Source organism: Sphaerodactylus townsendi, linkage group LG01 (genome assembly GCF_021028975.2).
Source record: "Sphaerodactylus townsendi isolate TG3544 linkage group LG01, MPM_Stown_v2.3, whole genome shotgun sequence".
In the NCBI taxonomy this organism is placed as follows: domain Eukaryota; kingdom Metazoa; phylum Chordata; class Lepidosauria; order Squamata; family Sphaerodactylidae; genus Sphaerodactylus; species Sphaerodactylus townsendi.
In genome coordinates, this window is record NC_059425.1 from 73243291 (window position 1) to 73268773 (window position 25483).

At 41.7% G+C, this 25483-nt stretch overlaps 1 protein-coding gene across 4 annotated transcripts; it reads left to right on the forward strand.

Annotated features, from left to right (window-relative positions):
• Nucleotides 1–9: 9 nt before the first annotated feature.
• On the forward strand, nucleotides 10–23175 carry TCTE1 (t-complex-associated-testis-expressed 1). Of its 4 annotated transcripts, none has more exons than XM_048482838.1 (5): nucleotides 10–123; nucleotides 13775–13985; nucleotides 14695–15263; nucleotides 19795–20244; nucleotides 22910–23175. In XM_048482838.1, exons 2-5 carry the CDS (start codon nucleotides 13802–13804, stop codon nucleotides 23114–23116), a joined length of 1410 nt encoding a protein of 469 aa, XP_048338795.1. In that variant the 5' UTR covers nucleotides 10–123; nucleotides 13775–13801; the 3' UTR covers nucleotides 23117–23175. The 4 variants fall into 4 exon arrangements, with proteins under 4 accessions (XP_048338795.1, XP_048338565.1, XP_048338719.1 ...); XM_048482608.1 differs by having other exon boundaries at nucleotides 11–123; nucleotides 13711–13985; XM_048482762.1 differs by lacking the exon at nucleotides 10–123 and adding an exon at nucleotides 188–215 and having other exon boundaries at nucleotides 13711–13985.
• Nucleotides 23176–25483: the final 2308 nt, after the last annotated feature.

Sequence of the window (25483 nt, forward strand, 5' to 3'; positions counted from 1 at the left end):
CTCTGCGACCGCGTGTTGGCAATACCCAGTGACGCGAGGGGAGCCCCGGGATTTAGGGGAAGAACTTTGGAGATGGGTCATGTCGTCCGTAGAGCTGAGTAAAGCAATCGATGCAGAGCTAACGTAAGAATGTTTGAGACATCATATTAAGCTTCCCTTCCCTTTTCTAATGCATTGTGGAAAGGGAGTGTGTGTGAGTTCCATGTCTATTAGAGGTAAGTAGCCACCTCTACTACACCTCTGGCAGCTTTACAGTCGCATACACAATACTATACCCCATCTTAATTGCTCTCGAATAACTGCCACCTCCTTGCTGGCTGCTAGGTGCTTGGAACAGTCCTTTAATTTGCAAGCACCTAAGTAAAAACTAGGCAAGCCTCATCGTGTATCTTTCCTGGACTGTGACACTTGGATAATTATGTTAAGGGATAATTTGAACTGTTTTAGATTATCATTCCCAAGAATGTCATCACACTATAGTGATAGAGGCTGCAATCTTAAAACTACTTTCCTGGGAGTCAACCCAACTGATAAAGAGGGATTTACTTCGGAGTAGACTGGTTGAGGGTTGCTTCCTAACAGTGGAGTCTGCAGTAGAGTTGGGATTGCCAGTATTGATTGCTCTTCAGGATGTATGATGTGAACAAAGGGAAGCTTCTCATTCAAAGCCATGAATAATCATTTTATATGGGTGAGTATATGTGTGTGTATGTATTGCTGTCAAGTCATAGTCGACGTATGGCAACCCAATTGGGGTTTTCAAAGCAAAAGAAATCCAGATGTAGTTTGCCATTGCCTGCCTCTGCATGGTGAACCTGGTATTCCTTGGTGGTCTCCCATCCAAATACTGACCATGGCTGACCCTGCTTAGCATTCAAAATCTGACAAGATTGAACTAGTCTGATCTAAAAAATGAACAAAAAAATAGCCTGGGCTGGGCTGTCCAGGTAAGGCCACCATTTTATATAGAAACAACTTAGTGGAAGTGAAGAGTTTCCAGGTAGTAGAACAACATGGCCCATGTGTAACCTCTAACTGTGGGTTCTGTGGGGCAGTACTTGGAATGAGTTGCAACAACAATTTTTAAACAACAAAATGGTTTACTTTTCTTTACATATAACATATAACATCAACATTTAACGTTACAATTCAAGGTCCTGTTCCCTGAGGCTATGCGTTTCAAGTCCTTCTATTTACAGTCTACTGATATTGCCAAGTCCAAATTCTTCTTTGCAAGTTGGCTGGCTCCTGAAGACTCCAAGGGCTTGATGAACAGGTTGCAACATGATGAAGGTCTCCAGGAGAACTCTCACCCATTACAAAGTTCATGGCAAGAAAACCCTTAACAAGGTGTTGGAGGCTTATAGAAAATCAAGGTCCGAATCTGGGTACCCCTTTGTCTTCTGCAAGAGCTCTTTTCAGCCTTTCTTGCTGCTCTGAGTCTCCACCCCTTACTGGGTCAACCCATTCTGGGAGCCAACCCATTTCTGGGCATGGGGGGGTTACATTCTCCCCACCCACTAAAATCTCTGTCGTCCCCGACTAATTAGTAATTACTAATGCAACTCTTGGAAATCATTGCACAATGAATTTCCAGAGATTACAGCCTTGTACTCTAGTGGAAACCACATTTGGGTGCATCTGAATGCAGAACATTGTCTTTCCCTTGCAAGGATTTCCAACTGTTCCAAACTTAGCTGCACTTTGGAAGTTTGCAAAGCTTTCCGCAGCAAATGTTGCGATTCAGCCAATTAGTGGTTTTGCAGAAGGGATGGGGGGGGGGGGGGGCTACAATTGGAGCTGATCCCCTCCCCTTCATGCACCTGCCAAACAGAATCATGTGCTTCAAATTCACACTTAGCAACATCTCTACTTTGAACTTACATCACATAACAAAACAGTTATATGGGGATCAAAACCCCAACTTTGTTGCAATACTTCCATTTTGCAAGCAATTTATATTTGCAATCTCATTTCCAAGCCCCACGCTTGGTTACTTACTTGTAACCTCTCTAACTGTAGTAGGGTTCTGTGGGGGCAGTACTTGGAATGAGTTTTGCAACAACAATTTTAAAACAACAAAAGTGGTTTACTTTTTTTCTTTACATATAACATATAAGCATCAACATTTAGAACGTTACAATTCGCTATCCTGTTCCCTGAGGTTGGCAGTTTTCAAGTCACTTCTATTTATTAGTCTACTGATATTGCCAAGTCCAAATTCTTTACTTTGCAAGTTGGTTGAGCTCCTGAAGACTCCAAGGGCTTGATGAACAGGTGGCAACATGATGAAGGTCTCCAGGAGAACTCTCACCCATTACAACCACAAAAGAAAACCCTTAACGAGGTGTTGAGGGCTTATAGAAAATCAAGGTCCGAAGTCTTGCACCTCCTTGTCTTCTGCAAAGAGCTCTTTCAGCCTTTCTGCTGCTCTGAGTCTCCACCCCCTTACTGGGTCAACCCATTCTGGGCCAACCCATTCTGGGCATGGGGGTTACACATGCAGTGCATGGAGGCTGTTAGAGCCTCTTGAATTAAGTCTACGAAAGAAACAATCTTATTCACCTGCTTTCTGTTGTTAGATCTGTGATAGAATTTTAAGTGCCCAAAGGTACTATAGCTTTTAGAGATGTGTTCATGGCAATAATTGCCCAAAGGTGGTAGAAGAGAGGCCTGTGATCTACTAAAGCAGGGATCCCCAATGTGATGCCCATGGGCATCATGGCACCAATCAAGTGTTTTTAGGAAGGGGGTGGGACCGGGTGGGGCTTTTCCCTAACAGTGCTTCTGACTGACCTCTGGAAATCTAATTGACTGTAAAAAAATTTAAATTGCTGTGGCAGCATCTGCTTCTACGACCCAAGGGATCTTCTCTGGGCGACTGAAGTTAAACTATGTGTATGCAAAACAATATTTTAAATACTATGTTAATTCTAAAGCTATCCTGTTGTTGAGAAGTTCTATTAGAATTATGCATGACCTTTCTCCCTGACATTTTGTGGTTTCACTCTGCCTCTTGCAGCAGCTCTTTTGTAGTTGCGCCCACCACTGTGTGTCAGAATTCCATCGATATTTGCAGGCTGGCAAAGGTTAAGGACCCCTGTTCTAGAGCTTCTGGTAGCTGGTCCTCATTGACCAAGGTCTTTTGCTAAAATAAAGGGCTCAGGGCAAACCAGGTCTTCCCTCCACATTGTGATGAGGACTGGTAGTTCCCTTCCCCCATGCTATGGCAACCAGTTTAGTAGCCCACACTACAACCATTCTTCAGGAGACTCGTAAATTAGAATGTGGACACAAATTGCTACTAAAAATTACAGATTAGAAGCCCTAGTTAATAACTTTTTCCCTCTAGATTAGGTCTTCGTGTATCATTTTAGGGCCTGATGCAGCTATTTGTGAGCCCTTTGGGGATAGGGCGGTATACTAAATTTAATTAATAATAATAATAATAATAATTATAATAATAATTATAATAATAATAATAATAATAATAATAATAATAATAATAATTATTATTATTATTATTATTATTATTATTATTATTCAGATAGGACAAATATGCTCATGCAGGCAGAAACTCCTATGTATGGTGTATGGTGTTAGAGTGCAGCATATAAACAAGTAGCTGCATCCCCTGTGGGGACCCATGTTGCATTTGGCTCCTTCCCTTGAGAATAACTTCTTTTGTTGCATTTGGCTCCAGATGGTGATCTTTGGTGCAAAAAAAGGAGGTGTGGGGAGAGAAATATCTCAGACCTGAAGTCTGTCCTCCCTTGTACTGAGCTGCCTTTATTTGCAAAAAGTGTATCCAGCTTCACAGAAATGCAGAGAGTGGGTAATAGCCACAGAAATAGACAGAGACAGTAAAACAGCTAAATCTGTATGGGGGGGCAGACAGCTGACAGTAAATTCTTCAACCCAGTAAGAATTAGAAAGTTAATTTGTTGGATTCATTATGTAAAACTGAACACACATGTTCCTCTGGAACCAGAACTCAGTACTATTAAATTGGGTAATGATCCCACCATTTTTTAATTCAGGTTTGATCCTTCTTTATTTCACCCTGTGTGTACAATGTTTGTTTAATGTTGCAGTTCCTCAAAAGCATGACATCACTGCTTCAGTGACAGAAGACATGATGGTCTTGAGAGTTTTCTGTGGATTTCTGTCATTATTTACATATTTATACTGCACATTTCTCTCCAATGGGGACTCAAAGCAGCTTACATTGTTCCCCGTACTTCCATATGCTCACAGCAACAACCCTGTGAAATAAGTTAAGTTGCAAGAGAGTGACTTGCCCAAAGTCACCCAGCAATCTTCCTTAGCAGAGTTGGGTTCAAACCAGATACTAGTATGGCACACTAACCACTGCTATATACTACTAACCTCTTACAATTGCAATTTGAAAATAGACATGAACTAAACTTGCTCCTGTATGATAAATTGTCTTACTGAAATATTAGTTGGTATAGTATGCAATCTATTCATTTTAATGAGCTCTGGTCCATAGCCAGGAGCAGAAGATTTTCCCTTTTAGCAGATATTGTTTCCAAAATCAAAGAGATGAGATCAAAAGTTTTCCCAGCCTGGCAAGCCTATAACCTGACTTTGTCTTCTATTGTATTTGCTACCACTCCCAATTCAGTATAATTTGCAGATTTAATAAGCATTCTCTGTATTCCTTCATCTAAATAATGTATAAAGATGTTGAACAACATCAGTCCCAGGACAGATCCTTGAGGCACTCCACTTGTCACTCCTCTCCAAAGAGATGAGGAACCATTAACAAGCACTCTTTGGGTGTGATCTGTCAACCTGTTACAGATCAACCAATTACAACCAGTGGCAAATGATATCATGTCAAAGAGGTGAAGTGAATTTCACCATACTTCCACAGCTGACCAGAAATCTGGGGAAACAGTGGAATAGAAAACTTATCCTTATCATGTTTACCAAGTGGTTATATTACTTAATGGTTGGTAAGTAATCGTCTTTTCACCCATCAATATTGATTAATGTGAACCCAAAATAGTACAACAAGATTTATGTCTACATTGGCAGAATAAGAAAATAAGTGATTGAATGGAAATGGTGATACATGATTATCACATCAGAAGGTACTGTCAGTTGATTCAGTGTGATAAGTGACTCACTGCAGGACTTGGCACCTCAAACCTCCACAAACACTTGATCATGGAATTAATTCAAAAACTGTGTGGAATGGTTATCACACCACAGAAATGTTGCATCTGATACAGCTGTGATCACACTGAATGCTCAGTCAGGGCAGAAGATAATTAGAAGCATGCATGTTTCATAATAAATACACTGCCCATATTTTCTGCAATGTTGCCTCTAATGTGACTACTAAAGAAGGAGGAGGAGGAGTAGTTTGGATTTATATCCCCCCTTACAATCTCCTTGCCCTTCACCCCTCACAACAAACACCCTGTGAGGTAGGTGGGGCTGAGAGAGCTCCGAGAAGCTGTGACTAGCCCAAGGTCACCTAGCTGGCGTGTGTGGGAATGCACAGGCTAATCTGAATTCCCCAGATAAGCCTCCACAGCTCAGGTGAAAGAGCGGAGAATCAAACCCGGTTTTTCCAGATTAGATACATGAGCTCTTAACCTCCTACGCCACTGCTGCTCCTCCTTGTAATGGACAAATCTTTGGCAATAATTGGCAATGGCTAAAGTTAATTTTTTATCTGTTTTAATTTTTACACTTGCTGTTGCCCCCAAAACAAAGCCCCCCAAGATGTATTTATCGCATTTATTATTTATTGCATGTAATATTTATTGCATATATTAATAACCTGCAACATTGGACAAAATGAATGTGCATGAAATTTTATAGGATGGGAAGAGTGCACTGTGTTCTTTATAGAAGAAATTCTCAAACTTTTTTTTTATCAAGCCCCACTTGAAAAACTCAAAGGCTCATTATGCATGGAGCACTTTCCTCCAGGCTCTTCGGTCTGCAGTGGAGTTGCAGTGGGGTCTCGTATTTTTCTGTTAACATGTGAGGAAGTGCACCACTGCTTGCAGTGCAGCTTGCCTGTCTCCATTTCCAGAATTTTTTTCATCACTATTTTTCATGTTGCTGTTGCCAAGGCTCATTATTATTATTGGGTTTTTTAAAGCTGGCTCAATCCCCAAGATTTGCCTGCAAGGAATTGTGGGGGAGGAAGACTGAAAGGAGCGGAAACCCTGAAGCCAGGGAAAATATTGGGGTTTCCTGCTGTCAGGAACCATGGAGCTCCTGAAATTGGCCATACCATAAATCTGAGCACGTCTGCAATCATAACTCTGCCTTGAAAGAGATGTACCCTCACTGCTGGACATAGCGCCAGTGTATAATTGGCCAAAGGCTTCCTTCTGCCTCACCAATCTCCTTCTGCATTCTGTTCATAAATAGTTGGCTACTATTGAGGGCCAAACTACAATTTTTTAACAAGTTGGGTCCAGGTTTTCTGAGCCCACCTTGGACTCCCCCTAGACACACAGCAGCTGTGGCGAAGGTTTAAAAAATAATAAAGAAGAGCACTTTAAGCTTGGAATGCAGTTGTGTGGGGAGAAAGAGGTGGTGTTTTCTTGTGCTAAAACAAGGTGGGAGGAATTATTTCTCCATTTTTTCTGCTTCACATGGAATGCTTCACAAGGCAGCAAAAATGGGGAAATTACCACTTCCCAGTGCTGTTTTGGTATGAAAATAGCTGTGGGGGGGAGGGGGGCAGAAATCATTCTTTTACTGTAGTGGCAGCTTGAGCCTGTATGGACTCTTCTTTTTAAAAAACAAAACAAAAACAACCCTTGTCCCACAGCTGCTGTGTGACTGTGGGGAACCTAGAGCTAACTCATTGCTAACTCAAATGTGTAGTTTGGCCCACAGATCTCCTGTTTTCCATGTCTTCCACAATCATACTCAAACTCTGTTTCATGTTGGTGAGAGAAGAAAAATGGTTTTATACCCCACTTTACTTTAAGGAGTCTCAAAGCAGCTTAAAATCACATTCCTTTCCCCTTCCCACAGTAGCCACCTTGTGAAGGAGATAGGGCTGAGAGAGCTCTGAGAGAACTGTGCCTGGCCCAAGATCACCCAGCAGGCTTCCTGTGGAGGAGTGGGGAATCAAACTCAGTTCTCCAGAGTAGAGTTCACCACTCTTAACCACTACACCAGTGGTTCCCAAAGTGGGTGGCACTGCTCCCAGGGGGCAGTGTGATTACTTAGCGGGGCACTAAGAGGCAAGGGGGTGGCAGGGGGCTCCAGAGTGCCCCCTTCAATTTTGTTGTTCACTTATTTACAACAGATTAAGCTGTGGTGAATCATACTGGCGAATCTGGTAGAAACTATAAAAAATCTGACTTTGAAAAGCTGAATAAATTAAACTAGAAAGTTTTATTTGAATTTTGAATAGATGTACAATTAATTGTTACTGTTTTTCATTTAATTGTTACTATCTTCCTTAGTGAGTCAGGCAAAAGCACTATTTTGAATAATCATTTTTATGAGGGCACTGGGGATGAGTTTACGTCACCAAGGGCGCAACAGCCAAAAACACTTGGGTGGCTGTTGTGTTCTTCATGATACAAATAAGTAGCCCTGCCTTGTATTATAGTGACTGATTCTACCCTGGCTGCAATAAATTACCTTGCAGTTCCATAGTTAGAATGGTATCAGAAAGTCATAAAGTCCAACTGCACACTTGTAAGCATAGTCACTGCCCCAGCCATTCATAGTTTAAGCTGTAGGGTTCAAATAGCATTAGGGTATATGTGGAGGTTAGGGAGTGACATGATAGCCATATTTCAATATTTTAAGGGATTTCATGTTGAAGATGGAGCAAGCTTGTTTTCTGCTGTTCTAGTGACTAGGACAAGGAGTAATGGATTCAAAATTAAGGAAAAGAGATTTCACCTAACCATTAGGAAGAGCTTCCTGATGGTAAGGACTGTTCACTGCTTCAGAATGTGGTGGAGATTCCTTCTTTGAAGGCTCTTAAACAGGGGTCCTTTCTGCATGGGCCTATTAAACTGGGAAATTTCACACAGATCCCAATCCTAATGGGGATCACTCTGCATTTTCCTCCACAACCTGGGTTTTACAACAATCGCACAATGTGCGATTCTTTTGTTTTAACTCACCTTGCAGCCGGTGCCCAGTGAAGGGCCATTGCTGCAAAGCACATTATGCAGCTATGGGTTTTTTTTCTTCCCCTTCCGACTCCCATCTGTGGAGCCACACAGGCACTAATGGCTCCAGCAAGGCTCTGGCGGAGCCTGCCTGCCTAGCTGCACCAAAGGGAAGTAAGTTTCTGAGAAAAGTTACCCCCCAAAAAAGTTACCTGGAGGATAGCAATCGTACACACGGCACAGAGGAATTGCCTGATATGTGTGTGTGCTGCTGAGGTAATAAATTTACATACTGAAACTTTTTATCTTAGATAACTAATAAGAGTCTTTTATTGTATGGAACTCCATTCTAGACAAGACAGAAGAGAAAGGATTCTAAGCTACTCTGAATTACTAGGATGGATGGAGAAGTAGGAGTTATATCCTGCTCTCATGGCAGCAGGATGGAGAAGGGTGTGTGTGTGTGTGTGTGTTAGCCGGAAGGAAGATTCTCTTTGAGCAGCAATCTACACATCAAAGGGATAGCCACAAAGGGTAGAAAGGGAGAATGCACAGGTCCTGATCTATTTCTCTCTTTCTATATAGTCACCCTTTGAAGCCAAGCGACAGCACAAAGTCCGTCACTTCCAACAGATTTAGCAGAAATTCTGCAACAACTATGAAATTTTTCAACAGCTGCCAGTATACATATTTTTGTAAATTATTCAACATTGTAGAATCCATTGAATATCAGTGTTTTATTTCTCTTTAAAAAGGCATGGAGTGAATTACTTACAGTGTGGTTTCTTCTGGGCTGTCCCTTTTTGAAAGCAATTCTCCATGCTGCCTCTAAGCTGCTCCCAAAACTCAGGGGAATTTAAGGAGCAGTCTCCAGAAGAGTTGCAGTTAGAACCAAAAGAAGTCTGTGCATGAAAATGCTTCTTTCTTCTTAAAGAGGCTCTTTAGATTGAGACCATACCATAGCCTCTGAAAGCTACACATAGCAAAAGAGAGCATAACAAACTGTTCCCCAGTCAGTACTTCCAATTTCATCCCACTTGGCTATGAATGCAAATTGCTGCTTCTACTTTTGTTGATGGATGTTTGTATGAAACGCATCATGTAAATTCTGAATCAGGAAATGTTTGTTTTGGAGAGAAACACCTCTAAATATGCAGATTTTTCATTTAGTCACCATGAAAAAATCGGAATGCTACCCATAAATTTTAGTTTTTGGTGCTTTCTGGAAATTAGCTTTGCATTCTATGAAGCTGCATCTGCGCAGTGGCTCATTTACTTGTATCCATTAGCTGCTTGAAGTATTTGGGAGGGCCAGAAATTAAAGCTTCGAGCTGTCATGCTTCAACATAGCAAGGACTGTGCTTGTGCTCTTTGCCTTGTTTCCCCATCCCTGCAATGGAGGCTGATGAAAATGCACATGAAAAGACTGGTAGTGCTTCTCCTAGCAGCCAGATTTGTGGGAGTTCAAAGGGTGTGGCACAGCATTAGGCTGCGGTGAAATTGAGAGATAGAAGCAGAGGTTGTAGCAAGGAGAAGGGTCATGCCCTAGAGATGTAAAGTGCGTGAAGTGCACCACAGAGTTCTTGGGATCATCTCATCCGATTGTTTTCACAGGGATGAGAGCCATAAACTGCACCAAGACAGCAGAGGTGTCTTCCTGCAGAGGGATAACTCTATCTGGCAGGAAGAGCAAAATGGATAGCTGTTGTAAAACACAATTTGGCTTTTGAGAGGTGTAGGATGTGAGTCTAGTTTGATTGGGAGACTGGGATCACCCTCCTATGTGGATATAAGTCACCTAAATCAGGATTGGATAGAGGCTTCCTGCCAGCAAAGGTAGGAAGGGTTAAAAGATTCCTACATCAATTAGTCATTCAAATTTTGATGATCAGATTCCCCCAGCATGGAGCAGGTGGAGGTCAGGTTGTGCATTTGTTCCACAGAAATCTGAGGATGATGTCACTCTTCTGTTTTGTTCAGTTTAGCTTAGTGCTGTTTTTACTATTTTACTATTCTTAGTGCTATTTTTTTACTATTTTTTTCCCTTAGCTCTGGAACCCTAGATCTGTATTCTTGATATATTATTTTCCTTGATTTATGATCTATCTTAATCTATAGCAATAAAGTCTTTTCCTGTTTAAGAGAGCAAATTGTGATTCAAAGTTCTCATATACCTTAGATCACTCCCTCATGCATAACACACTTTAAACAGGCACACACCGGAGAAGGACCAAAGTAACTGGAAAACTCTGTGCACTTGCTCAGAGGCAGCCTTTATTAGTATCCCCCTAAGACACTGGTAACACCTGGATTACTAACTTCGGAGCAATGGCACAAAGAAGAGGAAAACGTTTTACATGCACATGAACATGCATATAAGCACACATAGACTCAGAGCATGTTTATAACAGCAAAGACTACAGCTTAGACCCTGGAAGGTTTGTGTATGAATCTCTTGAGCTAAGCAACTTTGGTCACTTTTAATTTTATTTATTTATTTACTTCATTTATATTCCCACCTTTTTCTCCAGTGGGAACTCAAAGAGGCTTACATTATTAACTGCACAGTGTTCACTCCACATTAGCTGACACCATCATCAGCACTAGCTGGTAACATTGATGTTCAAATAATGTTGTTCACCGCCCGGAGCCCTTCGGGGATCGGGCGGTATATAAATTTAAGAAATAAATAAATAAAAAAAATAACATTCCATGTCAGCTGGCCCTTGGACAGCTTTGTCTCACCATTTCTGCAAAGACCAAAGTATCCATTTGTTGTGGCTTTTCTCTGCATCTCCAGTTCCCCACCATCATAGCATATCATTCCCCTGAAGCAGCTGCTGTTTGCTATGAATGCAGTCCAGGAAGCATTTCCAGGCATATTATCTTCAACATAACATGAATCATTTATCTTTGTTCCTTGAGTTTTTCTTGATGCTTGCAGGTCTTTTCTCTTATGATTTAGCAGGCTATTTTATCAGCACTGCCTCAGACAGTTTGAAAGCTGGATGGATTGTCAAAGCCCTTCCCTGTTATAAAGGTTTTAGTGTTACAGATCTTTGGCATAATGAAAGAGCCTGTTCTTGCTGGTACTGACAGGAAAATAGAGCAGGCTCGTGAAGGGGAAAGAAATAATGAGCCTGATCTATGCAGCAGCATCTGGATCTCTCTTTGCAAAGGGGAAACCATTGTATAGGGTCAAAGTACTATTCAGTAGAAGTGTCCAGGACTGTGGCACTGTCTGTCATATGGCTGCAGGCTTCTTAGGTTGTTAGTTAAATCTTGGGAATGAACATGGTGTGAGAGATTTGAATTTATGCTGGTGTGTAAAAAGAAGGACCTGTGTTTGGTGAACTGGAGTAGATGCAGTCTACTAGGGGAGGACCTTCTTCCTACTTTGAGCTTGATTGCTATGTTTATAAGGTTGGGCAATGAAAACCAATTACCTGATGCCAGGTACCACTTCCTACATGAAGAACACGAGGGAGGATGAAAAGGGAAAACAGCTCCTTCCACTGCTAGGAGTTCCATGGTAAGACCAGGAGAAGCCCTTGAGTGAATATCCTATTAGAAGTTCTGCCGATGTGTGTTTGAGTCCTCTCCTATAACCATATTCTCTTTTTCCAGGTACACTCACAGGAAAAGCATCATGACTGTTCAAGCCACAACACACAGAAGCTTCTGTAGCTCAATCAGCAAAGAACCCAGTTGCATGCCCACGTCTGCTCCTGCACAAGGGTCCAAGTTCTTGGCCATCTATTCTCATCTTCTTGGTCACCCTGTATACAGTTGCTCTGTCATGGTGTTGGCCAAACAAGTGCCTAGCTCTGAGAATGTACTCAATCCACACCATAGCCCACTTGTGGCACTAGCTGGTCAGGATGTAGAATATGGGAGCAGCCTATACTTCAGTTCACACCAGTCTGGTGAATCAAGAGCAACATTTAGAGGGCCCTCCAGTCGTGGTGCTCTGAACACATGGAAGTGTACAGCACTATTCTCAGGCTAGGAACCAGCTCTGGTTCCAGCGGCCAAAAGAAGAGATAATAGTGCTGGTCCACAACAACCTCACAGTGCCCTTAATAACTGGGAATGATTTGGTACTCAAGGGTATAACCCAGATTCCACTTCCAGTCTTAGGGGTTAATATGCACAGGCAAGGGAGTAAATTCAGGAGTTGGAGGACACCTTTGCACATCTATTCTGTTTTGTTACTTTTGCAGTATGAACTAATTTGCTCAAAAGTATATGTTCTTGATTTGCATGCTTAGAGTTTTATTTATTTTATAATGCTTTAGAATCCCACTCCTACATCACTATAGTGTAAAAGTCTTTACATAGCCTTAAAAAGATCTTGATGAGTAACCACAAGGCTGCCGACTTCTCATTTGGCAATGGTAACTGTTTCCTCTTTAACGTATAATTAATCTATTACATTTCCATCCCGTTCTTCCTACAAGGAGGTCATTGCAGTATCTTGCAATAGATAGATAGTCCTCACAATAAGCCTGTAAGAGAAGTTGAGAGAAAGAAGCATGATATCTTCCAGTGAGCTTCATAACAGAATAAGGATTTGAATATGGGTCTCTCCAGTCCTATTCCATGTTTCATTTACTGTAACACTTTGAAAGCTTAGAGGTCTTTTCCCAAGTTTGGGATTCTGTGCCACTTTTATATCTAGACGGGTTCTTGTTTTTTTCTTATCCCTCTGTATCAAAAGTTACCTTCCACTGCAGTCTATATACACTGTACCTTTGTGTTGACCATTAGAGGGAGAAGGGACACTGTGCAGTTGCGGAAATATTATAATTGGTCACTTGCAGAAGTCCTAAGAGTTGTGATTGTTGAGGGGGCTAGAGAAGAGAAGGAATTCCTAAGTTCTGTTCTCTGGTTTATTTGTTTCAGTATGCAATGACCACTCTCTTATTCCTTTGTAAATAAATATGATAGGTTCAAAATAATGTTTATTCATTCTTTTCTACACACTAAGCTCTGTCTGTCTCTGTACAAAACCCTTCACAGTCACTCTCCACTGTTGACCAATCACCTCGCTCTCTCATCCCCCTTTACCAGCCCCCCTTCCTTGTACAATTTGCCTCTCATTTTGAAGAAACACACACAACATTTTAAATTGTTTCACAGGGTTTTGCCTTTTATTTTATTTATTGCATCATGTGAACACTCACGGACATACTGGTCTCTGAGGCAGAACCTTCACTGAGCTTGCTGGTATGACCTGGGCAGAAGTTCACTCATTTTAAGGAAAGGTTGAAATACAGTGAGTGGACATTTACATTAAATAGAATTAAATTAAATGAAAAATGTAAAGCCATGCCATCCCAAGTTCAGATATAAGCTATTTCTAGCCTTTGAAGAATCTTATGCTCACAGAATAGACAAAAAAACAAACAAACCCATTTTGCATGTGCCATGCTAATTATTGGCAGTCCTACACCATGAATTAAAACAATGCACATTTCTACATCTTTTAGCCAGGTAATCTTTTGCATCGCATGATTTATTAATATCAGTAAGAGATGATGACTTCTATTTCATTTGTAAACTCTTCTTCTAGGAACAGTAACTGCAGAACTGCTGGTGATCCCTCCTGCACTGAACTTTTCATCCATTCCACTTAGGGGAGAAAGAAACAGTAGCATCCCAAAATGCAGGAGCCAGTTGCTGGAGAACCACACGCAGTCCCTCCCCCAGCCCACACGACACTAATAAACCCTGCAGCCAATACCAGGCGAATGCGACGGATTATTGCCGAAGATCCTGAGTGGAGTCTAGCCATAGTCCCACAGCTCACAGAACTCTGCATCCAGCATATAATCAATAACTTTGAAAGTAAGTCAGATCTCTTTCCCTGTGAGATACTTGCTCTGAAAATATCAGTAGATTTTAAAAAATGGAACTAAATCTAGTATAAATAAATCTTTATTTATTTAACAATCTGGTGACCCAGCAGTCTTGGACAAAACCAATCTTATATGTGCCACTGTTGATTTCCATTTTTACATGAAAGGATCTAGTATTGTGAATACATTTTGAAAAATGAAACCAGTTGTTACAAAATGCCAGGCAAATGCACCCACACTGAATCTCTATTTCAGCTGCTAGATAACCAGCCGTAGTTGTAACTACTACAGAATACAGTAAATATATATAAAAGCATACGTAATCTGGTTTAACAGTTATTCCCTCTCCTTAAGGAATTATACTTCTGTAAGGGAGTTTATGGAGCCTTCAGATCTTCACCAAATTAAAATTCCCATGACTTTGAGAAGGGAGATAATAAGCATTACATTTAATTTGATATTAAACCAACAGAGGTTTGTAGTGTAAACATAGCAAACTGGTCTCAATACAGTTATAAAAAGCAGCAAGTCCAAAAAATCTCTCCCCAACAAAACTGGAGTTAAAACTTAGAATGTTGCTCCCTATTATCAATTGGAAGGTGAGCTAGAGTTAGTTCAGAAATACATCACTGAATGTTTCTGAGTTGCAATAAGCTCCACAGTTTCCTGTAGCATTAATGTATATTTTTTCCCACCAGAAAATCCTATTTTGAATAGTCTTATTCCTGAGCATCAAAAGAAAGTGCTGGAGAAGCTTCCCACAAATCTGCCCCTCACAGTGACTGCCAACATGATTAGTGATGAAGGCTACTGGAAACGGTCCTGCACTGAGAGATGGACTGTCTGTGATGTGTCCCAGTATGGGGGTAGCTGGAAACGGATGTTTTTTGAACGACACATGGAGAACATTCTGAAGTTCTATATTCCTGACACAACCAGCCCCAACCAAGTTCTAGATATTATTCCACTCTGCAAGAAGTATATAAAGAAGCTGGAGATCAACCAGTTCCTCCCACCAGTGAAACAAGATCAGAAGAAGGAAGATGAAGATATCTCTGATACTGACAGTGATGCTGGAATTGATGAACCTTCCATGGATCATTTTGATCTAAGTATGCTTGTCCCAGCACTCTGTCACCTAGAGGAGCTGCATCTGACTTATGGTGTTAAAGATTGTGGAATGAATTTTGAGTGGAATCTATTTGAGTTCACCTTTCGGGATTGCTGGTCATTGGCCATGGCTCTCAAGAAGTGTCTAACTCTAAAGGTAATTTCCCAGATTGAATTTTGTAATGTTTAGTGACCTTATGCATAGTAGAATGATAATATCTGGAAGTCAGAGTCCAATTTAATCATCCTTTCACTCCATTAGGATTTCCAAATTATTATGAAATATTTAGAATTTATTTGGTTTCACATAGTAGTGGGCAAATAAAAATCAGGTGGGATCAAGATTCATAATTTTATTACATTCTTTAAAATAGAATATATTGGCAATTAGCTTTAAAAAGTAAATTGTTAAAAAAACTATTTATATAAGGTGGCTAGTGCCTGTCCCAAAATTAGATCCTATTTCTCTAGCTCTAAATTTTCAAGGCAAAATTCTCAGCATTCCTGAGAATTTATATTTGGTTTGAACATGACTGCCAGTGAACTTACCTTGATTGACCTTCCTCATTTAAATGCAAGGCAAGTTCTTGATCAAACTGCCTTAACATCTTTGATTGAAATGCATCTTGAGCATCATGCCTATAAAAGGCCAGGTAGTGCCTGGGTAATAAGTGACAAGTAAGTTGTAGATTGAGGCCACAGTTGCATAGTCTGCAAACTAAGAGCCCAATCCAAAGGGAGGGGTGAATCCGGTTGTGGCAGTGGCACATGGTTATGCCGGCAGATTTGTCCTCCCCAAGGTACTTGCCCTGGTAGAGGGTGATTATGCCAGTATACAGCCACTACAGCCCCCCCGCCCAGCACTGAGATTCAGTGCTGGATGCCACGTGTAATGTATACAAGCACTTAGGCAGTGCTGGATGCCATGTGTAATGTATACAAGCACTTAGGCTCAAAGGGTTAATGTAGAACTCCACAGGATTGGCTGTGAGCCGCACAACCCTATAAACCCTGAGGACAGGGAGTTTGGGGGTGGGGGGGAGAGTTCTGTTGTGAGAGCTAGAGTGAACAGTAGCTTGGATCTAGCTCGGTTCTCTGGAAGCAAAGAGCCAGTTCACAATGGGCTATGCTTCTCTGAATTAAGTTCCAGGAAGGGCAGAATTCAGTAAAGGAATCTGTACCAGAGTTCCTGGAGTTAAACAGAACATAGTAATACTGATTAATCATGCTGGTGGCTTGGTTATTTTTTTCTCTGAGGAGAACCCCACTCAGATATGGAGCAGTGAAGCTTCTGAGAAAAGGAAAGTTATATAGAGAGGATTGAAGCTTCCTCAAGGAGAGCGGCCATCCTTCTATAATAAGCACCATGTGAGATACACTCTAAGGGCAAGTTTGTTTTAGTGTCAGTGGCCAAAGAACTCTGTGTGCGTAGTACTTACCGGAGGGTAAATAGTAACTGAAAAACTTACTAAACAAAATCTTGTACATAGTAGCCTCTCTTAAGCCAGCTTCCTTTGTACCTACATATATTTTACCTCCTTAATCCTTTGCTAATTTAGCTCTTTTAAACTTGTTCCTGTAAATAAAATCTTTCAATTTCTGGTTTCAACTTTACAAGTCTCTGGTGCCATTTCTTTATTTTGTTCATGACAGAAAGACAACAGGATATTTTAGTTTTCTTTCAGAGACTGTCCTGCCAAGTGCCCTGGAAAAGCAGCTAAAGACTATTTAGACAGCTTCTTAGGAAAAAAAACATGTGGGGAAACTGAAAGAGAATTATGAGCTCTTAAATATATTTTCCACATTACTAAAATTTTTGTTCTGACAATAAGAAGTTCTTCAGTCAGAGCTGTTCTGTCAGTTAGAGATTTTGGAGCCAATGTTAGTTAGTTCCCTGCTGGTGTTCCACAGTTGGCCCACCCTTCGGTCTTAAGCCACTGAAAAGGTGGTGTAAGTCTATTGCAGCCCATACAGGCTTCTTGGCAGCAGGGAGACGTTTTTGCTTTGCGAGCCTCCCCACACAGCCAGGAAGCCTGTATGGTAGTCGTGGGGTGGTGCTGCAGCCCACTGCCTCCAGTTTGGATGGAGCTGCTCATCTTTTTGTTTACTAAAGAAGAGGCACATCTCTCCTTGGATCATGGTTAGATCATTAAACTGACCTCCTTGTCAACTATGGAATTATTAGTGTTTCACTCCTTTTTGAGCTTGTGAATTGAGCCCTTCCTTTAAATGATTGATATTGCCTGATTTTTGCACATTTGCAACCATTAACATTTCTTTGTGAAGAGATTGATTAACCACAACAAATGATCACAAAATTAGGTAGATCAGTAAGCAAATACTTAAGGCACATAGATACATACAAGTAGTAAGTGCCAAATCAAAAATCTCTAATAGATTTCCCCCCCATTATTTATTTATTTATTAAATTTATATCCCGCCCTTCCTATCAGGACTCAGGGCGGCAAACATCAGTAAACCAAACAAATAGTACAATAAAACAATATACAATTAGCCATATCAATTAAAACTTAGCAACGATAAAAAATATATAAGTAGATGGCGATAAAACCCTATAAAAGACACCCATGGGAGGTGCAATGTTCCAGTCAGGCCGACTGGCAAGATATAAAAGCCTGGTGTAACGAACTTGCCCCACCCTGAAGGGCTGGCGTACAGCAGGCCAAAGGGAGAAGGCCTTAGCAACAGCCAGAAAAAGAGAAAAAGGCTCCACAAGTAGAGAACCAACCTGATTGGTTGAAAAAGGTCCAGTAACATTGGGAAAAAGCTAGGGGGAGCCAGTGGGCTTACAGCACGGAGAGTGGAGTTCAGTTCTGATCAGAGGCTGTCAGAGAGCAGAGCAGAGTTGGGCAGTCTGTCAGCTCTGACAAGAGGAAGGCCCTGAGTCTTGGGGGAGTGTGAACCGCCGCTCAGGTGCCTGGTAGCTAGCCTGCCCAGACATAGTCTGTCCGTCCCCTGTTCTAAACCCAGTCACCAGAAGTCCAGTCCGAAAGGGGGCATTTTAGGCCTGAGTAGGGGACTGGTAGGGTAGGTGGCTAGTGTGTGCCAGTCCTACCAGACTTAGACTTGGGGTATATGAACAAGAAAGGGGTGTGTGGAACAGAGACCATCTAGTGTCTGTGAGGTAACATCTCCAAAGTAATATTTTTGAAGTAACATTTTAAGTGAAGTGCCTGAAACCGTTCAGTTTAAAAACAATATTTCTCTGCAACCGCTAAGCTTAAGACAAACTGACTCTGTAACCGTTAAGCTTAAGCGAACTATCTCAGAAACCATCAAGCGTAAAACCTCTCCAGTTTACCTGAGAAGCCTCTCTGTCAAGCCATAAATAAACATTTTCAGTTTTGTTCATTTAAAATCTGTTCCAGTGTTTCTTTCTGTCAGTGTCTGTGTTCCCCAGTCAGGGTGGTGTCCCCTTTTTACGTTACACCTGGCGTAAGTGCTCGGTCTTACAGGCCCTGCGGAATTCACCAATGTCCCGCAGGGCCCTAATCTCAGGTGGGAGCTCATTCCACCAGGTGGGGGCCAGGGCTGAAAAAGACCTGGCCCTAGTAGTGGCCAGCCGGATCTGTCTTGGGCCAGGGACCTCCAGCAGATTCCTCCCCGGTGAATGGAGGGGTCTTGGGGGGCAATATGGGGAGAGGCGGTCCCGTAGGTATGTAGGTCCAAGACCGCTCACAGCCTTAAATGTCAACACTAGCAACTTTAATGCACCTTTTAACAATTAGAGGCAGTGGCCATAAACAGGTGGCGGGAGGGATGGCAGCTGTGAAAGCAATGCAATTATACAGACTCATATGAATTCATTTAGACACATCTAAACAGCTCAGATCAGCTCTCTGATTTCAACCAGTAAATAGGAAACAAGATGCACCAACATATGATTGAGTACACTTGATTATCATTTAGTAACCCCTTTTAATAATATAAGTAACCAATATTGCACCACATGGAAGGTTTTATCATAGTTGCCTAATACATGAGATTTATTTATTTATTTTATTGGATTTATATTCTGCCCTATCCCCGCAGGGAAAACATCATCTGTGCTAACAGAAAGTAAGATGAATAGCCAGTGGTGGAATCCAAAAATTTTAATAACAGGTTCCAATGGTGGTGGGATTCAAACAGTGGCGCCGCCGCACACACACACCTCCAGTCCCTATTGGGCAGGGAGGTTGCTTTAGTAACCCCTTCTCGGCACTCAGAAAACATTAGTAACCAATTCTAGAGAAGTGGTGAGAACTGGTTGGATCCCACCTCTGTGAATAGCAGAGAAAGGTGAAAATGGTCACCACTCCCCAGGTTGGCCTTTGCTCACTATCCTAATATTACATACTTAACCCAGTTTATATCTCAGAATAACTTTTAATCCTTGGTTTCTCTAGAAGCAATGAAGGCATTTTTTTACTTTAAATTCTAAACTCTGTGAAAAACCTACACAAAATTGTTCTGTGTAATTACAGAATTATTTATCTACAAATAACAGTTTGAAGGTACAAATTGTTTGATACTTTGAAGGCATAACACAGATGCCTTTAATGCTTTGTAAAATGTGAAAATTAAAAAAACCCTGAAGAAAATAGATTGCCTGGGTCATCTTGTTTTACATGAAAATTGAATAAACAAAAAACTTGTCTGAAATATTGTTTTTGCTTCTGCTACAGGTCTTCAAGCTAACTCGTAGCAAAGTGGATGATGAAAAAGCCCGGATATTGATCCGACATTTATTAGACCACCCTTCGCTGATAGAACTGAACTTGTCCCACAACCTGCTTGCAGACCGGGCTGCCCGAGCCATTGGCAAACTGATCAACTGCACCAAGTTGGTGTCCCTTAATCTGTGTGATAACAGGATCCGGGCTCAAGGAGGCCAGGCTATTGCCCATGCCTTGTCCAAGAATGCTGTTCTGACATCCCTAAACCTCCGCCTCAACTGCATAGAGGATGAGGGAGGTCAAGCCATTTGCCATGCCTTGCTGGTTAACAACACCTTGACAACACTTCACTTGGGTGGCAATGAATTGTCCGAGCCCACAGCCACCCTTTTCTCCCAAGTCCTGGCTCAGAACACAGCTCTGACTCACATCAACCTGTCCTGCAACCATATTGGCCCAGTAAGAAATGTTCTCTCTTAAAATAGATTAGTAATGGACTTTTTTGTTTTGTTTTGTGTTTTTTTGCTGACAAATCACACCTGACTTATGGCTACCTTTTGTGAGGTTTTCAGTGAAAGAGATGTTCAGAAGTGGTTGCAATTGCCTTCCTCCACATCACAATCCAGGTATTCCTTGAAGGTCTCCCACCCAAATACCTAACAGCTTCAACCCTGCTTATCTTCTGAGATCTGATGAGATCAGGCTAGCCTGGGATAACCAGGTCAGGGCAGTTCCTTGTTCCTAATGTTTCACCTGCATCTGTGGCTGGTATCTTCAGAGGTGTATCACAGGGAGAAGTCTGTTATACACTGTGTCCAGACTTCTCTTATAACAGACTTCTCTGTGTGATACACCTCTGAAGATGCCAGCCACAGATGCAGGTGAAATGTTAGGAACAAGATCTACCAGACCATGGCCACACAGCCTGTAAAACCCACAACAACCAGTTGAATCTGGTTGTGAAAGCCTTCAACAATACTTTCAATGTTTTTTTAAATCTAGGGAGCCCAGACTCTCCCTTTAAATCCACTCCAAAGGGGGTGGATTTATAGAGAGAACCTGGGGAAAATTTGAGGGTGCCTGTCAGGAGAGCAATGTTTAAGCTAACATTACCAAAATTTTAGGCTATCTTTAGGAGACTATCCTGATTATACCACCTAGATTTAGTGAATTTTGATTTAGAGGGTTCAAAGTTATGGACCCTCAAAATGATAGCCCCATCTACTATTAGCTCCCATTGGAAACAATGGAGGATGGGGTCACCCCCTTTGGGGGTCCATAACTTTGGACCCCCTGAACCAAACTTCACCAGACTTGGCTGGTATCATCTGAAGAGTCACCTGACGATAGCCACTAGCCTAAAATCTGTGCCCCCTGCAGGCCAAAATTGAAAAAACAGTAAAAAATCAGAAAGCCACAAACGAACCTCCAATTTTTGCGCCCACCACAAGGTGGCGCCCGGGGCACTGGTCCCCAGATGTCCCCATGGTAGCTACGCCTGTGGTCTGAGACGATATTCTGTATGCCTACAGAGTCTATGACCCAGTGTCAGTAGCTTACTTTTGTGTTTAATTGTTTTAAAATCAATGGACACAGAGGGAGAAATGGTAGGGTCCAAGTCAGGAGGCTTATATGCATCCTCCCATCCAGTGGTGGGATTCAGCAGGTTCGCACCACTTCGTTTGAACCAGTTGTTAAAACTGTGCTTGTATACAACCAGTTGTTAAATTATTTGAATCCCACCATCGGAACTGGTTGTTAAATTCTTTGAATCCCACCACTGCTCCCACCCCATGTCACTGCTGAAGAGTCACCAGCCTGCTTTTGCTTCAGTCCTGTCTCTGCCAATGATGACTCCTTTTTGTAGCATCCTTCTAAAAGCTGCCTGGCCGCAAGTACAACACAATGATGTCACCTGCTTTCAATTCTTGCCATGCCCATATTGTTCCCACTGGGTCTGTCACATGTGTCTACAAAAGCACAGAGGTGGAGGGAAATAATAAAAACTCTTTTCTCCCCGGAGTACCAAAATCGTACAAAGCTGCCTGCCTCATCTGTCGAGTATATTCTAAGTAAATACTTCATCATCTTGTGACATTGTAATGAGAAGATATGAAGGTGACAGTAACATGATGATATCTTCGTAGCTGGGAGCATAAGACATTGTGTATTAGATGAGCATTTGTCACTAGGCAGTGACAGGTGTGTGAAGAGGGGAGAATAAGGGTCCACAGATTTGTTCACCACAATAAGCATCTTTCTTCCTGATGCCATGCGTCTCTGAAGCTCAAAGCAACAAGGATGAAAACTAGTCTCAGATTTTATTTTCCTGCAATTAACAATCCCCATTCTGACACAAATTATTTTTTTTATTTAGGTATTCATATCCCCCTTTTCTTCCCAATGGGGATCTGAAGTAACAGCTGTCATGTGTGGCAGGTTAGGCTGAGAGAGAGTGACTGACCACTGTGCTTCCATGGCAGAGTGAACTTTTACATCCACATTCAGCAATCCAACCACTATGCCATGTTGGCGCTCACACCACTTGGTGACCTTGGACCGAGCCACTACCTTTCAGACTAGCCCATTTCACTGGTAGCTGGAGAATAAACTGGGAGGAGAGCACTATGTATGCAGCCCTGAGCTGTTTGGTAAAAATCTAACGAACAGAAAACTCTAGATTGGCACATTATAACGCACCATGAAAGGGGAAAATCCAGCAGTGAAGGGTACCTATTGGTTGCTACCACAGGAAATTAATACAGTATCAACATGCATCTGAAGTTAAGAAAGCAATCTTGAGTAAAGGTTGCACCCATCCCTGCTATCTACCACTTCTCCACTTCATATCACCTCCTCCAGAAATGGTCCAGAAGACAAGGGTCATGGGATTACCACTGCACATGTAATGTCCCAATTGTTTGGGAATTTTTTTTTTCCGGAAGAAATTGGATGCATGTATTTATACACTGAACCATGTGTAGGAATATGCAGGAAACATATTCGAACCTTTCCCCAGTCTTCCTTAAATATTAGTTGAAAGCAATCTAAGGAAATATGAACCATTGTTTTTCAAAGGTTCTTTCCCTCCCCTTGCTGATAGCCTCATCTCTGTTGATTCCAGGATGGAGGGAAACAGCTACTGGATGGCATGACTGATAACAAGACTGTGGTGGAATTTGATCTGAGGTTAGCAGAGGTGGGACAAGAGAGTGAGTACCTCATTAACCAAGTCATAAAGACCAACCAGGAACTAGCACGTCTGAAAAGCCTTCAGCAACCAGCCTCCATACCTGGCCCAAGCAATGTTGAAGAAAACATCCAGAGCTAGACTAACATTCTCAGTTTCAGTGTTCGCAGCTACTGTCTTTGATTAAAAGTTTATTTTTGGCTGAGCATCCTGGCCAGAAGTTATCATTCATTCTGCTGGTAGGGCTGTTTCCACAAGTGTCTTTCTGGACAAGTCAGTGGTCAGTTTGCCTCTGAGAAATGAATATAAGGATACTGTAGTAGCATTGTAAGTAAGACCCATGATGTTGCTAGATTTTAAGAAAGGGATGTGATGTACTCTATCACATACAAAGATATTTTCTTATAATTTAGCAATGTCATAATTGACATCATAATATGAGGTGGGGATATGTTGCTTTCCGGCCGCCATCGGGGGGGGGGGGGGGTTCCATGCATGCGTTGTAGCGATGATCCAAAAAATTGGAGAAAAAAAGGAGAATGCAATAAATAATTTAAAAAATAAGGGAAGAAGCAGTGAGGTGAGGGATGGAAAAAATGGGGGACCCAGAAATGAAGGGGAGGTGGGCAACTGCACAGGTGGCATGGATAACAGCCAACCTTTTTGATGGGGGAGGGGGGGGAATAATCATTTCAGTATGACTACACCATGAAGGAAACTAGCTCAGAAATGTTTCACAGAAAAAAACCCTGTGCCTTTTCTACACAAACCTTTTACATTGTTCCCAACCCACAAATGAAACATTCCCTCCATGGAGTTCTGCATTGTTTTCCTCCTGTTTGGTTGTGAAAATGTTTTTTCTGTTGTTTTTGAAAATACTTTTACAGCAGTGTTTCTCATTGAAACGTTTCCAAGCTGGCTTCCCTCAGTGTGATCATACCGAAATGCTCTTCCTGCCAAAACGGTGGGTCATTTTTCATGCCTCCTGCCTTCAGCACTTGTTCAACCATTTTTGGGGTCCCCAACCTCTCCCCCCTCTTAATTTTTCCTGTTTGCATGCATTTCCTCACCCACCCACCCCTCATGTTTATGGACCATAAAATCAATGGAGCATCATTGCTACACATGTGAAAGAAGTGGAAGAAAATAACAGCAGCCACAAAACAATGGTTTGAGGAGGGGAGTGTGGAAACCACCAGTGCAAATGATGGAATTGAAAACACTTTTGAAATGTAGTAAGTGCTGTGTGCGGAAAAGGCTAAAGTGTTTTCAGAAACAACAAAACAAAAGCTTGTTGGAAACGTTTCTAGAACCAAGGTGTGTGGGGGTGTGTGTGAAACTCATTAGTAAAAAGCAAGGCATCTGTGGGATGGAAACATAGGCTACTTATGTGAAAAAGGCCTATATCTCAGGATAAGAATCAGTGGTTGCAAATGCATTGCATAAAGGGGAAACTATTGTATGTACACATCTAAAAAGTCCTATAGCTAAGGAGATAACTTTGGCTGTAGTGATATATTGGAGCAGAGGAGAGATAAATAAGGTCCATGCTAATTAGTGATCAGGCAGGAAGTTATAGGAATTAGATGTGTTTTCATCATGACCATAAACAGCTGCTTCACCATGGTTTTGCTGAGACCAGGGCAGTCTTTCAGATCAGACACATCTCTCTCTTTGCTTTCCTGACATTTTCAGCTGGTAACTGAAATCAAGGCTATGTTAGAAATACAAGTTAGCTGAAAGCTCACCACAGGATATTAGAACTGCATGGTGAACAAAACAGAGATGCTGAACTTTTATTCTATTTGTGCTTTCCCTCTTCTTGATGCATTCTCTGAGACTGTAAATGACCCCTGTTAGTTATGGGTTTTACAAATAATTTTGGAGAGAAAACATGAATAGGGGAAGATTCAGCTCTCCCCGTTCTTAATTTGTTCTCCTCAGGGAGCTGTCCATTTGACCCTGCAGTTGGCGGTGCTGAATCATGGTAGCAGTCCTGATGCTTATCATAGAGATGCATAAGCAAGCTCTCACCATAGACCCAGACATCTGGCTTGTTCTCTAACAAATCACCTATTTTGTGACCTGTAATATTTCCTTTCACCCTGCCTTGTACACATGATAGTTACCTATATGTCTCAGCTTCTAAAGATTTGGGGTTGGAGGTGTATTACAAATGTGTCCCAAGTCATTTATATTTGAATGTAATTGTTCATCTTGAGTTACATTCCATATATATGGAAGAGAAGGACAGAATATTTTTCTCCATCTGCAGAATGCTGTAGGAGTATAAACAATTTTGACAAGGCCTTGGTTAACACATCATCCTAAGCAAATGAGCAACTTCTCTAAACCTTGTGACTGGAAAGATGCCCTTGCTTTTGCTAGCAGGCAGTGTTTCTGAAATGTGAGTTACTGTGAGGGCAGTGAATGGATCTGCTGTGACTTAAATAGTTTCCCAAATGCAATTTGCTTTCGCATTTAAGCATCAAAGCATTCTAAGACCCA

What these genes read in the sequence shown, in the direction of transcription:
- TCTE1 (XM_048482838.1), top strand. Translation starts at nt 13,802, where the DNA reads ATGCAGGAGCCAGTTGCTGGAGAACCACACGCAGTCCCTCCCCCAGCC. An exon ending in TATAATCAATAACTTTGAAA is followed by an intron (nt 13,986 to 14,694) that starts GTAAGTCAGATC and finishes TTTTCCCACCAG; the next exon opens with AAAATCCTATTTTGAATAGT. An exon ending in AGAAGTGTCTAACTCTAAAG is followed by an intron (nt 15,264 to 19,794) that starts GTAATTTCCCAG and finishes CTTCTGCTACAG; the next exon opens with GTCTTCAAGCTAACTCGTAG.